Genomic DNA, 13281 nt, shown 5'->3' with positions numbered 1-13281 from the left:
CTGCACTTCTGCTGTTGGTCCAAGTAAGCCAGGGTTTGCCAACCAAATTAAATAAATAGCCCAACACCCCCTGCCTCCAAGAAACATCAAGTCTGATGAAGTGTCCAAAGAGTGTATTTTTCAAAATTTCAGTGGCTGAATCAGAAGATCAAAGATCATTGATTTTTTAATTTTTATTTTATTGCAGAGAATGAATTTTTTAAAAATCCCTTATCAGCTGCTTTTTGAATGCCTGAAAGGGGAAAATAAAATAAAGGGTGTTTATTCGTATTAGCAGTTGTATTCCCAAATGTATCACTTGCATTATTAATAATATTATTCTAGAGATGGATTGCCAGCAAATCATGGGTACAGAGACATGGCAATAAATTAATTGGGGAATTAAAAATGTACTGGAAATTAGGAAAGATTATGAGATGGAAGAGATCAGCCGAGCAAAGTGAAGGCTGAGAATGGCACATCTTTCTTGCACTAATATGGTAAAGAAATAAAGCACAGGCAGAGTGGGAATACTGATCTTCACATGCTTCTGACAACTTCTTGCCGTACTCGGTCAAATTTCTGTAAAATTGCTAATGTGAGCTATTACAGGATGAAAAGATATTTATGACAATATAAATGCATCTCTGGTGCAGAGCTCTGTCACTTCTGCAATGATAGTTTCTAAGTTGATAGAGTATTAGAGAGTGAGCTGGGCTTTGGGAACACTGGTGGCTAAAGTTCACCTGTGCTGTGGCTTTAGCCTGCATGTTCTGGTAGAGGACATGAGTCCAGGCAGGAGATCCAGGGCCCATAAACACTACATAATGCATACAGGGGAAAACAACCCAAACACCCACACAAATAGATGGGCTCTGGGCTGACATTACCTCTCAGAAATGAGACGTGGTATTATGGAAAATAGTGCTATAAAATCTCAGTTCCCAACTGTTTGATAGTCAAGAAAAAACAGATCTAATACGATGGATTATATAAGAAGAAAATTGAGACAAAATCAGCAAATGTTACTGTGCTTTTGTCATACCTGCTTCTGCTGTGGCTCTCAGAAAACAACAGAAGAGGTGACAAGAATTGCAAGGACGGGCAGCCAGAGTGATCAGAGGCATGAAGCGGTTGGCCCCTGTTCGCAGAACAGCCAAGTAGGATGGGGCTGCTGCAGGACAGGGAAGAGTTGGCTGCTGGGTGTGATGCTAAAGGTCTTTACAATTATAGGCAGTGAGGAAGGGGTAGCTGGCAGCTGACAAGCTGAGAGGTAGAAGGCTCGGGTGGAACTCCCAGGTGCTCAGTTCAAAACAGACCAGAGGAGACAGTTCTTCAGGTGCATAATTAAGCTGGAGAGCTCTCTCCCACATGTGGCTGGTGGATGCTAAAATTTACATGAGCTCAGGATGACGCTGGGCAGGTTTGCAGAGGAGAAATCCACTGAGAAGTGAAAACCAAACCAACCTGCCTGGGTCAGAAAGTTGCTGAGCTGCAAAACATTGAAGGAGGCCAGGAGAGAAACATGTTTTCTCCCTTTTCTTATGCTCTTCCCAAGGTGTCTTTCTGGCTACTTGCTGCTAGTGGCTTCTCCAGTTTAAGAAAGCCTTTAAAGGTGTTCCAAGGATGGGAAGGGCTGAAGGAAAACAGAAATCAAGAGAAACCACCTGCTCATGAAGGATAACAAATGCAAATAGGGCAGAGGTGTGAGGGTCACACAACCCAAAGCTGAAGAGTCGGGGGCATAGGGACAGCCAGCAGCATGCTGGGCAGCACCCGCTCCCTCCCAGGCATCCAGGGGGAAGGGGTGCTGCCAGGTGGGGACATGGGAGGACATGCAAATGGAAAGTGGTGGGGACACAGGAGGACATGCACATAGAAACTGTCCCCGTGGCATCCCTTGACTGCAGTGATGCCAGGAGTTTTTGGCGCATGCTCTTTGCTGGGGATCCTTGGGTGGGAAGCAGAGGTAGAGGGGACAGACTCAGGAGGGACTCCCAGTGCCGATGGGATTAAAACATTTTACATTACAGTCTATAGGCTTTCTGGAAAAGCTGACTGAAAGAGTTTTTAATTTTCTTTGCAGTTTTGTACTAATTTGTAATAAATCAGTCTCCCCAGCAAAGTTTTATACTCCATGCCATACCATGTGTGAAGTTAGGACAGAACTCAAGAAGGAAAAACAGAGGTCAAGGGACTACATAGTCCCTGTCATACAGCAGTGCAGGCCATGTATACCTTGCTCCCAATTTTTGGCAATGTATTTAAAAATTGATGCCTATTCAGCAATCATTCTTCCTTCAGAAAACAGTAACCTATTGAGCCATAAGATTTTTAGGCCTCCGAGATCCACTCTTCCCAAAGTGGAGATGACCTCAGAGGCGGTATTTGTCTTGAGCAAATTTGACATGCACTTTGCTTGGCTAAATCCCAAATTAGTAGCCTTCTGGAGAGGGAGGGGGCACTCAATGAGCTCGCTGGGGAAAGAGCGCTAAGTGAACTCCATTCCCACTCATTAAGACCTGAAGGAACAGGGGTACCCTTTGGTTTCTCTCCTTTCCTTCAGTCACCCCCAACCCTAGCTGGAGCAGCTGCTGGTTAGCGTGTAAAACACCCAAGTTACCGGTTTCCCCGAGGGACGGGTTCTCTGACTTCAGGCACCTCAGCTGCACTGGCTGCAAGAGCAGTGAGAGCCCTGCCTGACTCCAGCATTGCCAGGGCGTTGGTGCCACCCAGCAAAAGGCCTGATCCCCTGCACAGGGCTCTCTGTGCCAGAAATGTTTAGCTGTGAATGAGACTTATATTCTTTCCAGCGGGATGTTGCTAAAAGCAGTTGGAAAGCTGCCTCCTTGAATATCTGATTTTTACCCCAACAATGTCTCTTGACATTTCCACAGCTTTAAAAATTACTTTTCCCCTCTCCATCGTTACTTTTCTGTGCGTTGTTTTTTCTGTGGCAGTCTTTTTCTCCTCATTGGTTTTGCTTCTGTACAGGACTTTGTATAATTTTTTCCTTCCAGTTCTTCCATTTCAAAGTTTTCCCTTTATTTCAAACTTCCTAGTTGCTATGTGACTCTGCTGCGTGGTTTCTAGGTCTTCTTTTGCTTTACAGCATCCTTTTTCTCTTAGGCACTTTCCCTTGAATAGCTCTATGGTGGTGATAGCATGAAAAAATGCTGTATCCCTCTGTGTCTCTATATGGAATTCTAAAATATCAGTGAGAGAAAGAGAGACAAAGCCAGCATTTTTAATATAAAATAAAGGATATTTACTTATAGAATATTTATTTTTTTAAATTTCCTAATAGCACAAAGAGAAACTTCACCATTTTATAAAAAAAATTGCTTATTTTTCTTCATATGTTCTAGTCATACCACAAGCTTTCCACAAAAAGAACAAGCATTTATTTTTGTGCAGAGTGCCCAGAACAGCTACTATATGACCGTTGTCCTGCCGGGATTTGGTGCTGAGAAGGTGCAGCCTGATGTTTAGATGCAGAGTGCTCCTAGTTTTACTGGGGGCTATTGAGAGTGGCAGGGGCTGCAGGTCTCTGAAGCGAGATGGGTTTATGCTTTGACTCACCATCAGAAAGTGGTATAGCATTGTATATCTCAATGTTTGGGAGAGTACATCTCTTGAAGTCCTCTCAAAGTGATCGTTTTCAACTCAAACATTCAATTCCTGGAACAGTTACACATGCGTGGCACTGGGTGTGATCTGAAGCCCACTGAGACCAGCAAGCTCCTTTCTGCTGGTACTCAGTCAGGCTGTAACTGGATTTAAAAAGTAACCTACATCTTTTGCTCCATATCTCAGGCTCTCTTTGCATAACTACCCATAGGTGGTCTAAATTTGCCACTGTAGCATGAAAACCTGAATCCATGAGCAGCAGCAGGTCTAGCTATTTAAACTGCTTTTTGTCCTGATTTCAGAATTGTGAGCAAGGCTTTCACTTACCAGTTTTGTCAGCAGACCTAAGCTGGTGAATATTTTCTTTGATGACAGTTGAGTTTCTGGTTCATGGCTATGCCACCAGGAGCTATGGTAGGGACCAGGAAAAGATTGCTTTAGTGGATATTCCTTATTTTGCTTACTGACTCGGGTTTGCTAGCCTGGCAGAAGTGGATTTTGCTTTCCAGTATAGTTGTGTTTCAACTGAGAGGCCTTTTCAAACTTGGAAGCTTTGCCAGTAGATTTCAGCCCTTTTTTAATTTCAGATGCAGGCAGATACAGAGGGGGTTTCTACAGCTGTGTCTTGCCCTGATGCTGTTTCTTTGCAGAAGCAGGGTCATGCCAGTCAGCCAACATCGCCAAAGGGTCACTAGGAAAAACAATAGGACTGCCAGTGAGTCCTCGGATCTCACTTCTGTCACCCAAAGCAAGCTGGCAGGTGTGTAAGTATCTGCTTAATCACTCAGGAAAGGTGGAAACTCCTTCTGAAGACAGTATCAGACTTTTTTTCATCTTTTTTCCTTTCCTTATGATCACTCTTTACTTCTTATGTAAACATTCATGGAATTGGCACTTAAATTAGTGGAGCAATATTGCTTTGAAGCAGTTGCTGTTCATGCAGAAGGGGGGAGTGGGTTTTGGGTGTGAGGCTGGGATGTCCAATAGGCACATGAAGAGTGCAGCCCATCGCTCAGGGCAGGGGACCCAGTGGCATATGGCTGGCCACTTACTTGCTGAATGGGACACCTTTGCCTTTGGACAAAACTGTGGTTGCTGAGACAAACTCCATTTAAACTGTGTTTAAAGTGGGCTTTATTAATAGAGAATTTTTAATATAGCACTGGGAAGGTAACGTGTGCTGTGTGCTGCCCGCTTCTGTCAGCCTTTGGGATGGAGGTTGGGTTTTCCTCAGAGTGCAGAAGTGCAAGAAACTATTGTGATTTCTGGAATTTGAGCAGATCAGCCAGGCAGAGTGGACCTGGGATGGAGGAGCTGGGCAGCAGTGGACCACGTACAAAGCAGAAACGCAGTGCAGGACCTGAGGCCAGTGGTCAGCTGTGGCTGGTTCTGCTTTTAGCACTGGGAAGAGGGATTATTTCAGCATAACAGAGTTCCCTCTGATTCTGCCACGCAGCACCCCAGCAAAGGGTACAGCGATTCATCCACTAAGTGGATGTAGCAAAAGCACTAGTGATTCACTGTTGTTTGTAATACGGGTACCTTGCATTATGCCTGATTTTTTAATTGTGGTATTCTAAGAAAACTTTCTGTAATTAAGAGCATATAGTGTTAAAGTGCCTCCTGAATCAAACTGTTTTCTCATACAGCAGTTTCTCTCAAGGTGGAGATAATGTTCTCAAAGAGAGCTGGATGGGAAAACTGGAGGTCTCTTGGTCATATCTTCTAAAAGCATCAGACTTTCTTTCTGCTAGATGCAAACTGTCTGAGATGCAGGGAGATAGGGGGTTGTTTCTCAGTTACTCATAGTGGTTAATACCAAAGCCCTTGATCACATCAGTGTTTTGAGCTACTGGTTTTACAGCCAGGTGCTGCTGCCATGAGTTAGAGTTTGGTAAATGAGACCTTTATATATTTTGCAAAATATTAACAGGTTTACTCTCCCTGCACACTCTTCATTCATTGCTACATAACAACGAAGAGCGATTTAGCTCCCTGGCAGTGTATTTTAGTAAGACAGCAAATTGTCTGTGTTTACTTACACTATACAATTCAGTAGTTGTACTGCAAATCTTGGCCAAGTTCCTGAATAGTTGGGGCCTAAAAAGAAGTACTTAAATTCATGTCTGTGTTCCTAAATAGAAGGTGTGGTTTGTCAAGTATTGAGTCCATCCTGACTCTTGCAGACTTTTTGGAAGCCAATAGGCTATCAGCATTTTGAAAATCAGGCTTGCTACTTATTCCCACACTTGTATGGGAAAGCCAAAGTATGTTTTAGACTCCTTTTAATATTTGTCTTTGTAGTATTACAGTGCCTGTTTTATTCCCCCCATTGCAATAATTCCTAGTGGAGCTTATTCATGTTGACAAACTATCAGTTTGGATTGATTAAAATGTCCAGTAGAAAAGTTGCCAGCAAGTTTGCTCTGTGAAATCTTTGCTGGAAGATAAAGTGATGCACAGAGTAAGAGTATTTCTCGCAAGTCACTGGTTTTTTGTGTTTGTTTTTTTTGGTGGGTGGGTTTTTTTCCCCCATAAAAGGGTCGGCTGTAAATACGATATTTTATATAACGTATGTTTCACTGCCTGTGCCTGACAACAAACCTGAGTGAACTAGGGTTCATCAGAAAGGCTGATTTTGCCCTCAATATTACTGGAAACTCTTCAGTGCCTCTTGGTGAGGTTTTCCTCTCATGTGTCAATGCAATAAGGTTTCCTTTCCTTTCTCTAGATAATTTCAAGGAGGGTCTGATTCATTACTTCAGGGGCTGAGCTAAATTCTTTCCTCTGGATCGTTTTAAAAGAAATAATTTAAGCCTCAAATACCCGTGCTGGTTGCAGTAGCAGATGTGTGAAAGAGTGGGCATTTGCTTTGCTTTGTGCTGCTCATCCTCAAGAAGAGGAGGCTCTCCTTCATCTGTGGGCTCAGAAGCACAGCAGAAGGACTTTTTGACCTTTGATAAAAAAATTACAAAACCATTCTTGTGGAAGCACAGCATGCAAGCGTTTTGGGATGCTTCTGGAATATATTACTGGGGATAACTTACTCTTTCTTCTCAAAAGAAAATCATACCAATGCCTTTAGGGAAAAACATGTCTTGTGTGACGAGGGGAAATGGAATAAATTATTCTTGGTAATATGTAAAAGTTGTTAAATTCAGATGGCCCTGGAATGGGAGGATTTAACCTATGGTAAATCAGCAGAGTGATCTGGCACAATTGTAAAGGCGACTTTGAAAGAGTTTCTCATTTTGGCCTTAGAGATCTTTTATTTCTTCTATTCAGGTGCCCCAATGGATCAAAATTTGCAGCATTTTCAGTAATCAGTATGCTTTTTTTTTTTTCTGAAATGGGGGGCCACTCCTGAGAAAATAGTTTTGTTTTGTAAACATTATTTGGCTGAGACTGACTGCATGTTTCCATTCCCCTTGCAGAGGCACAGCCATAGCTGGAATTGTTTTCGGTATAGTATTTATAATGGGAGTGATTGCTGGTCTTGCCATCTGTATCTGCATGTGCATGAAGAACAACCGCGGGACTCGAGTAGGGGTCATCCGAACTACACACATCAACACTATCAGCACATACCCAGGTAAGAAAGTGAAGTGACACCCATGCAAGAGTGCCGGCGTTCATGGTAGGAGTGCATCTTTGGATAGTTACAGCTCTGCAGTGAAGGGGGGATGTGGATACAGCAGGTAGCTCTTCTCAGTCCAGAGGGGAATGGCACAGCTCCCTGCTGAGAAATGCAAGACAGCTCAGCATGTGCAGTGTTCAATCAGTGTAGCACTCTGAGCTAATTTATTCAGCTGCTGGGTGGGCTAATGAGGTCTGGCTGGGTGCCATACTCACACAGCTGTATGGCTTGTGGTGCCCACAGTCCCACATTGAGACCTTGCTCAGGGCGGGGCTGCATTGTGCAGGATAGACCTTCTCCCTGTGCCAGAAGCTCTCTGGCAAGGGATCAGTTGTTCTTCTTTTGTGTTCTGGTTCTTGTATTTGCTTTTGTTCACGTGCAGTCAGCTCCCTTTCATTATTTGATATAGTGGGGGCCTGGCATGCCACAGAGAGGAGAAAATCTGGACAATAAAGTCTGTGGATCATAGCCCAAAGGCTTCAAGTGGTGCCATGTGGACTCTAATGCTGCTAATGAGCTGGCTGGTACTCAACCAGAGTTCACACGCCCTGTTGGGTGCTGCAGGATCCCAGATGACTTCTACAAAGGGTCTGCTCCAGTGCAGTTGTGCCCTGGTAACTGGTAGGTACATCAGGCTGTACCTGAGCTAGGTCTGTGCAGAGGCACTCTGCACCACGCTTGTCAACATGTGCCTGTCTAGGATTGGGGTACAGGAGCACCAAAGCGGGATCTGCACCGAGAGAGCTGAGGTCAACAAGGCTCATTTGTCTGGGCTCCCCACCACATGAAAGCGGCCACATTGTAGAATGGCAAAGCTGACCCTGGAAGGCTGTAGCCTTTTCCTCCCCAAGTCTGCTCCTACCATTACTCACCCCTGTCTCTCCATCTCCAGACAGTTTAACTCTGCACACAACCTGTTCCTGGTGCAAACATTAGTTCAAGCAGTTCTTCCTCTCAGCAGCAGCGGTGCCTGGAGGACAAGGAAGCTCTGAAATTATTTCTGTGTTCCCCATTGTCATGAACACTTCTGCAGTTATGACTGACCTGGCTTTTGCTGCAGGGTTTGTGACCAACCCTCTCCCCTGTCATTACCTATTTTGGACAGGAACAGCAAGCAAGGGGATGTCCTTCCTTTGGCATTAGCCACAGTGGTAGCCGGGTTTTCAGAGAGCGGGGAGTGCTTTTTCTGGCACACTGGGATTCGAGTCTCTTCCCCCCCCCATCACAAACATCCTAGGTTTCTGTTTCCTCTCTATTCAAGTGTTATTTCACTGCCAGTCTGCTTGAGGCGTCTAGGGAAGGGATAGTAAAGCATCCATGGCGACATGAACAGAGACATGAGCAGACTCTGGACCTTAAAATATGTAGAGACTACTCTAATGGGGACTCTGATATGGAACCTTCAGTTCCTAGCATGCTATCATTCTGCAGCATTTACGGTCTTTTTGATCACTTAATTAATCCTTCTTCTCTAAGATTAGTACAAGTAGTTTTCAGCTCTTTGTGAATATTTTTGTTGTTTCCTAAATGCCTGACCCAGTTTACAAATGCTGGGGTCTCCTCAGATGTCTCCATTGGGGTGAACAAGGCAAAAGCTCTGTTCTCCCTCAGCCCAAGTCCTGGGAATGTCCTGGGCAGATGTCCAGTGTTTGCCCTGAGAGCTGTGATGCTGCTGTGTTTGGTATGGCATGTCACACATATGCTGGGGATCCAGAGGGTGTTTGAGAGGTCTGTGGAGATCAGCGATAGCCCTACCTGCCCTGTCATTTTGGGATGACAGAAATTCATGTAGCTGCTGATGGGGGTGGAAGGGAATGAATCCAATAAAAACTCAACCCTCCTCCTCTGAAAAAGTTGAGCTCTACCACATCATCGTGGTATCATCTGCCATATGGCCACTCAAACACTGTTACCAGCACAACATGTTGGCGGGCACATGGCTAAGCAGTGAAGCAAAAGGTCAATAAGCACTGACATAAAGTGACTGTGTAATGACAGTCTGGAAAAAAAGTGAGTGCATTGCCAGGAGACTTCACATCTGTTGTATGGAAGTCTGAATGTCAACTAGAAAATACTTGAGGGCCTGCATCTGAAAAAAAGAGATTTTTAACTATGTCTTCTTTTTTCTCCCGTTCAGTGGCTCCTCCACCATACAGTTATGAATATGAAATGGAGTACCAAGCTGACCTACCTCCACCTTACACTCCAGCTCCACAGACTTCGATACAGTATCCCCCACCCCCTCCTTACCCTGGATATTCAGGGAAATAATTACATGGCTTCACATGGATATTAACTGCCTGTTGAAACAGCCAGCACCATCAGGACAATTATTATCAGCTCAGGGAGAAATAGGATAAGGAGGTCTGCATCAAAACATATGGCCAGGTGTTGAAATAACCTGGGAGGGTTGTCGTGGCTCTGGATGAAGAAAAATACTGTCCACTCTCAACCATCACATTTCATGATTAAAGAACGCATGACCAAAGAAACAGTTCCTGTAAGTCAGTGCCTGATGAATAGTACTTAGCATCAGTGCTTACCCTCAGCCACAGCCACAGCCTGTTACAGCGCATGGGAGTGGGGGTCTTCCCAGGTAAGAACATACAAGCGGTGCAAATGATTGAACAAACTGTTTTGAAAGCACAAGAGGCAGCTGCTGGAGCTTACTTTGTGGGGGGAAATCCAACTGTTGTCTTCAAGCATGTTACGCCTTTTCTTGAAATTAGGGAAATATGGAAGAACAAGGAAGGCTGAAGCTATTTTCAGTTTCTACTTCAGGCTGATAATCAGCTGTGCATATTCATCTGATAAGCATGTTATCAAGAGGAATGTTGTGGGAGTTATTCAGTAACCAAAAAATGATGGATATTATTTTTTGGCCAACTGCAGGTTGCTTTAAGTGCCTACTTTTAAACAGTTCGAGACTAGGTTGTGGCCTGAAATGTAGACATAAAGAGCATTTTTATATGTGAAGTACACTAATTTATAGCTGATTTACTTTTACCTGGACTTAAGTATTTTATACATTGGACATATACTGCAATGCCATTTTTATCAGCAAATGATACTTCATTTTAAAAAATGCTGAGTCGGGAAAACTCACAAGTGGGAGAAGAAATTAAAAAAAATATTAAAACATCATAGATTTGTCTTCAACTGGATTGCATAAAGACTTTTTTTTTAATCATATTGTTTACCAGTAATAATGATATTCAGCCTAACCAAAGAGATGAGCAGAGAGACTGTGAGTGTCAGATTACTTCTGAATGTTGTCTTGGGCATTTTAAAACTGTTAAGTCACCAAATGACACTTTTTGTGATTGTCACACATACTGTTCAAAATTACTTAATCTTTACTATGTAAAGTATAGACATTCATGATTTAAAATGTTCCATATACTTATGGGGCTGACTATAATTCAGCATCAGCTATTTGACTTCAGAATAGAGTATCCCATTATCTAAAGCATCATCCTTCAGTGGTAAGACTAGTATTTTTATCAGTTTCGTATTTGAACCACAAAGAAAGTGGTTCTCTTTGGGGATTTAAAAGTGCTGAACACCCTTAGTTTGAGTTGGGTAGCTGGTCAGTTTGAGAATGCTACAGCAAAAATAGCAGAAGGTGACAAAAAGACAGCACCTAGAGTTCAGGACACAGCATCACACACTTCCCACTTCAGTCTCCCTCCTGCAGGCTTCAGCTGTTTAAAGTCAGCTGCCTTTGCCAGCAGCAGGCCAGCTCGCCTCTGCCAGGGAACTGTCTCCATATCATCAGGTCCATTTCAGAGGGAGGGACTACAGCTTACAGCTGATTCCTGCAGATCAGAATCCATTTAAATGTTTTCCCGTGTAGCCCTCATCTTCTTTCCAGGTTTATCAGTGCATTAATGAATAAAAAAACAGCTTGCAAAAGACAGCTTGCAAAAGCTGGTACCATATCCAAGTGAGGTCAACTGACAACCTCTCATCACCACCTAAGTCTGATATTTTTGGCATTCAGTCCTGATTCAGGGAAGAATTCAAGCAACCTTTTAACTCTGAGCACAAAAGTTATTCAGAGGCTTTCTTGTAAACAAGGTCTTATTGATTTTTCTTGCTTAGATTTTTTAATTGTATTTGTCCTTTCCAGGCTGACTAAGTTTATCCTCTTGAAACTCCACTGGAAAGAGCAAATGGCCTCAGTCCTTGCCACTGTAAGTGCAGATATGTGTTGTGGCCTTTGGCCAACCTGGGCCAACAGGCCCTTTAGCTATCTAGGCATCTGTAACCCAGTCAGAGGAAAACTGAGCTGTGTCACAGGTTTTGGTTGCTGCTGGTTCCTTGGAGTCTTATATAGGGAAGGAACAATTCATACTCATTTCTGTCCTGAACTAGATTATCTTTACAATTACTTCTGCTCTGGGCTGTGTCCTGCGACATTTCAGTGGGTACCATGACCTCTCAAGAGACAGATGTTCCTCAACTGAAATCCTCCCATGAAGGGCAACTTTCTGCATGTGGTGTTTTGGTGGTCCCTACTCAAAACCATCTGCTGGGGTATCGACGTGCCTGCCAACGTGGTGGCCAGCATGAAGAACAGAATAAGCATAGTTTTCTCTGTGGGAAATCCTGTTCCTGCCACATCATTCTACACTAGTACCTCAGCACTTTCCAGTTGATCACACCAGATAATATTTCTGTGCCAACAAGTTACCTATAGATAAAGACTATTGTAATTTTTCCCATTCTTGTGTTTTGTTTTTGTGCTGAACGTGCAGACAGAAAAATCAAAGAGCAGTTTGTATTTGATGAATCCAGTCTCCTGAAAAACACAGAGAAAGAAAACTATCCTATAGATAGTAAATCTTCCCTTAGAGGAAGAATTTCTCCAGCCATGACATTTGTCAGAACAAGTTAAAAAGCAGATTTCATAAATAAAAAGGCATTTTTGGAAAATAACTGAAAGTTTTTGATCACAGAGTCCTCTGTTTTTCAGCTTTTCAATTGTGTGTTGCCACTGATGGTATTGCATAAAGGCCATAGTAACTGAAGTACCTACAATATAAACATGGCTTATTCCAGGGGAAAAAGATGGAAATAGGAAATTGAGAATTCTATAGTGATAGAGAGGTATTTGTTTGCTATTAAAATACTAGTGAGGATGTTGATTTTAGTATGTTAATTAACGTCTGATCCACATATATTGGGCCACACCAGACAATGACTTCTATCTCAAAGGACACCACATCTCTTGTCCTTGCTAAGGGAGCAAAACATCAAGGTGTTGGCCTTCCAGTAAACCAGGTAAAACTAGTACAGAGTACTCTTTTCAGAAAGAGGTGATGATTGCATTGAAAATAAGTAAGCAAACTGAGACAGCCAAAGATGAAGAAGGAGTCAGAAAGATTTATAAACATAAAGGAATGGAATAAAGAAGTTGCCACATAAATAAATGGGAGTATTTGCTAATACTGAAGTTTTATTAGTAGAATTCAGTTGAAAAAGTTGAAGCATTCTGATACTTCAAGTGTTATTTTCTTTCTGTGGAAACATGTAATTTGTTCAATACCTCCATATTCAAAGTTCCTGCAGTGCAGATACTGGTAGTTATTTATTCTGTTTCACATAAATAGCTTGCAGATGAGTGTGTTAGTACAAACAGTTTTTACTTAGTCACACCAACTTATTTCATCTCATGCCCTATGTCATATTTTTCTTACTTTGCAATATCCCTATGTCATATTGCAAAGTAAGAAAAAACTACAAAAATGTAACCTATGGCTGGGAAGGGCCAAGCAATCTTTTTTCTTTTCTCGCTTGGTAGTGGACAATACTGCTAATTTGGTCAGTGAATGTAGTGTTGCCCTGTGTAGTTTGTATACTTGGACCAGATGCAACTGATTTTCTCGTGGTCTTGGGTTGCTCTGCCTTTGGCTCATGATTTCTAGGCTGAACTGAGGAGGCAGGGCGGGAAGGTCACCATGTCAGGAGTGCAGGACCTGGTCCCGTGAGCCTGGTCCAGTAGATGATGGCAGAGCAGTGGATGTGGTCTA

At 43.0% G+C, this 13281-nt stretch overlaps 1 protein-coding gene across 1 annotated transcript; it reads left to right on the top strand.

Moving 5' to 3' along the window:
- The first annotated feature begins 1104 nt into the window (after positions 1-1104).
- CYYR1 (cysteine and tyrosine rich 1) lies at positions 1105-9517 on the top strand. Its single transcript, XM_010162930.2, has 3 exons — positions 1105-1139; positions 7044-7201; positions 9384-9517. Exons 1-3 carry the CDS (start codon positions 1105-1107, stop codon positions 9515-9517), a joined length of 327 nt encoding a protein of 108 aa, XP_010161232.2.
- Positions 9518-13281: the final 3764 nt, after the last annotated feature.

This window comes from Antrostomus carolinensis, unplaced genomic scaffold (assembly GCF_000700745.2).
Source record: "Antrostomus carolinensis isolate BGI_N321 unplaced genomic scaffold, ASM70074v2 scaffold55402, whole genome shotgun sequence".
Classification (NCBI taxonomy): Eukaryota; Metazoa; Chordata; class Aves; order Caprimulgiformes; family Caprimulgidae; genus Antrostomus; species Antrostomus carolinensis.
This window is presented reverse-complemented; position numbering and strand designations above follow the sequence as displayed.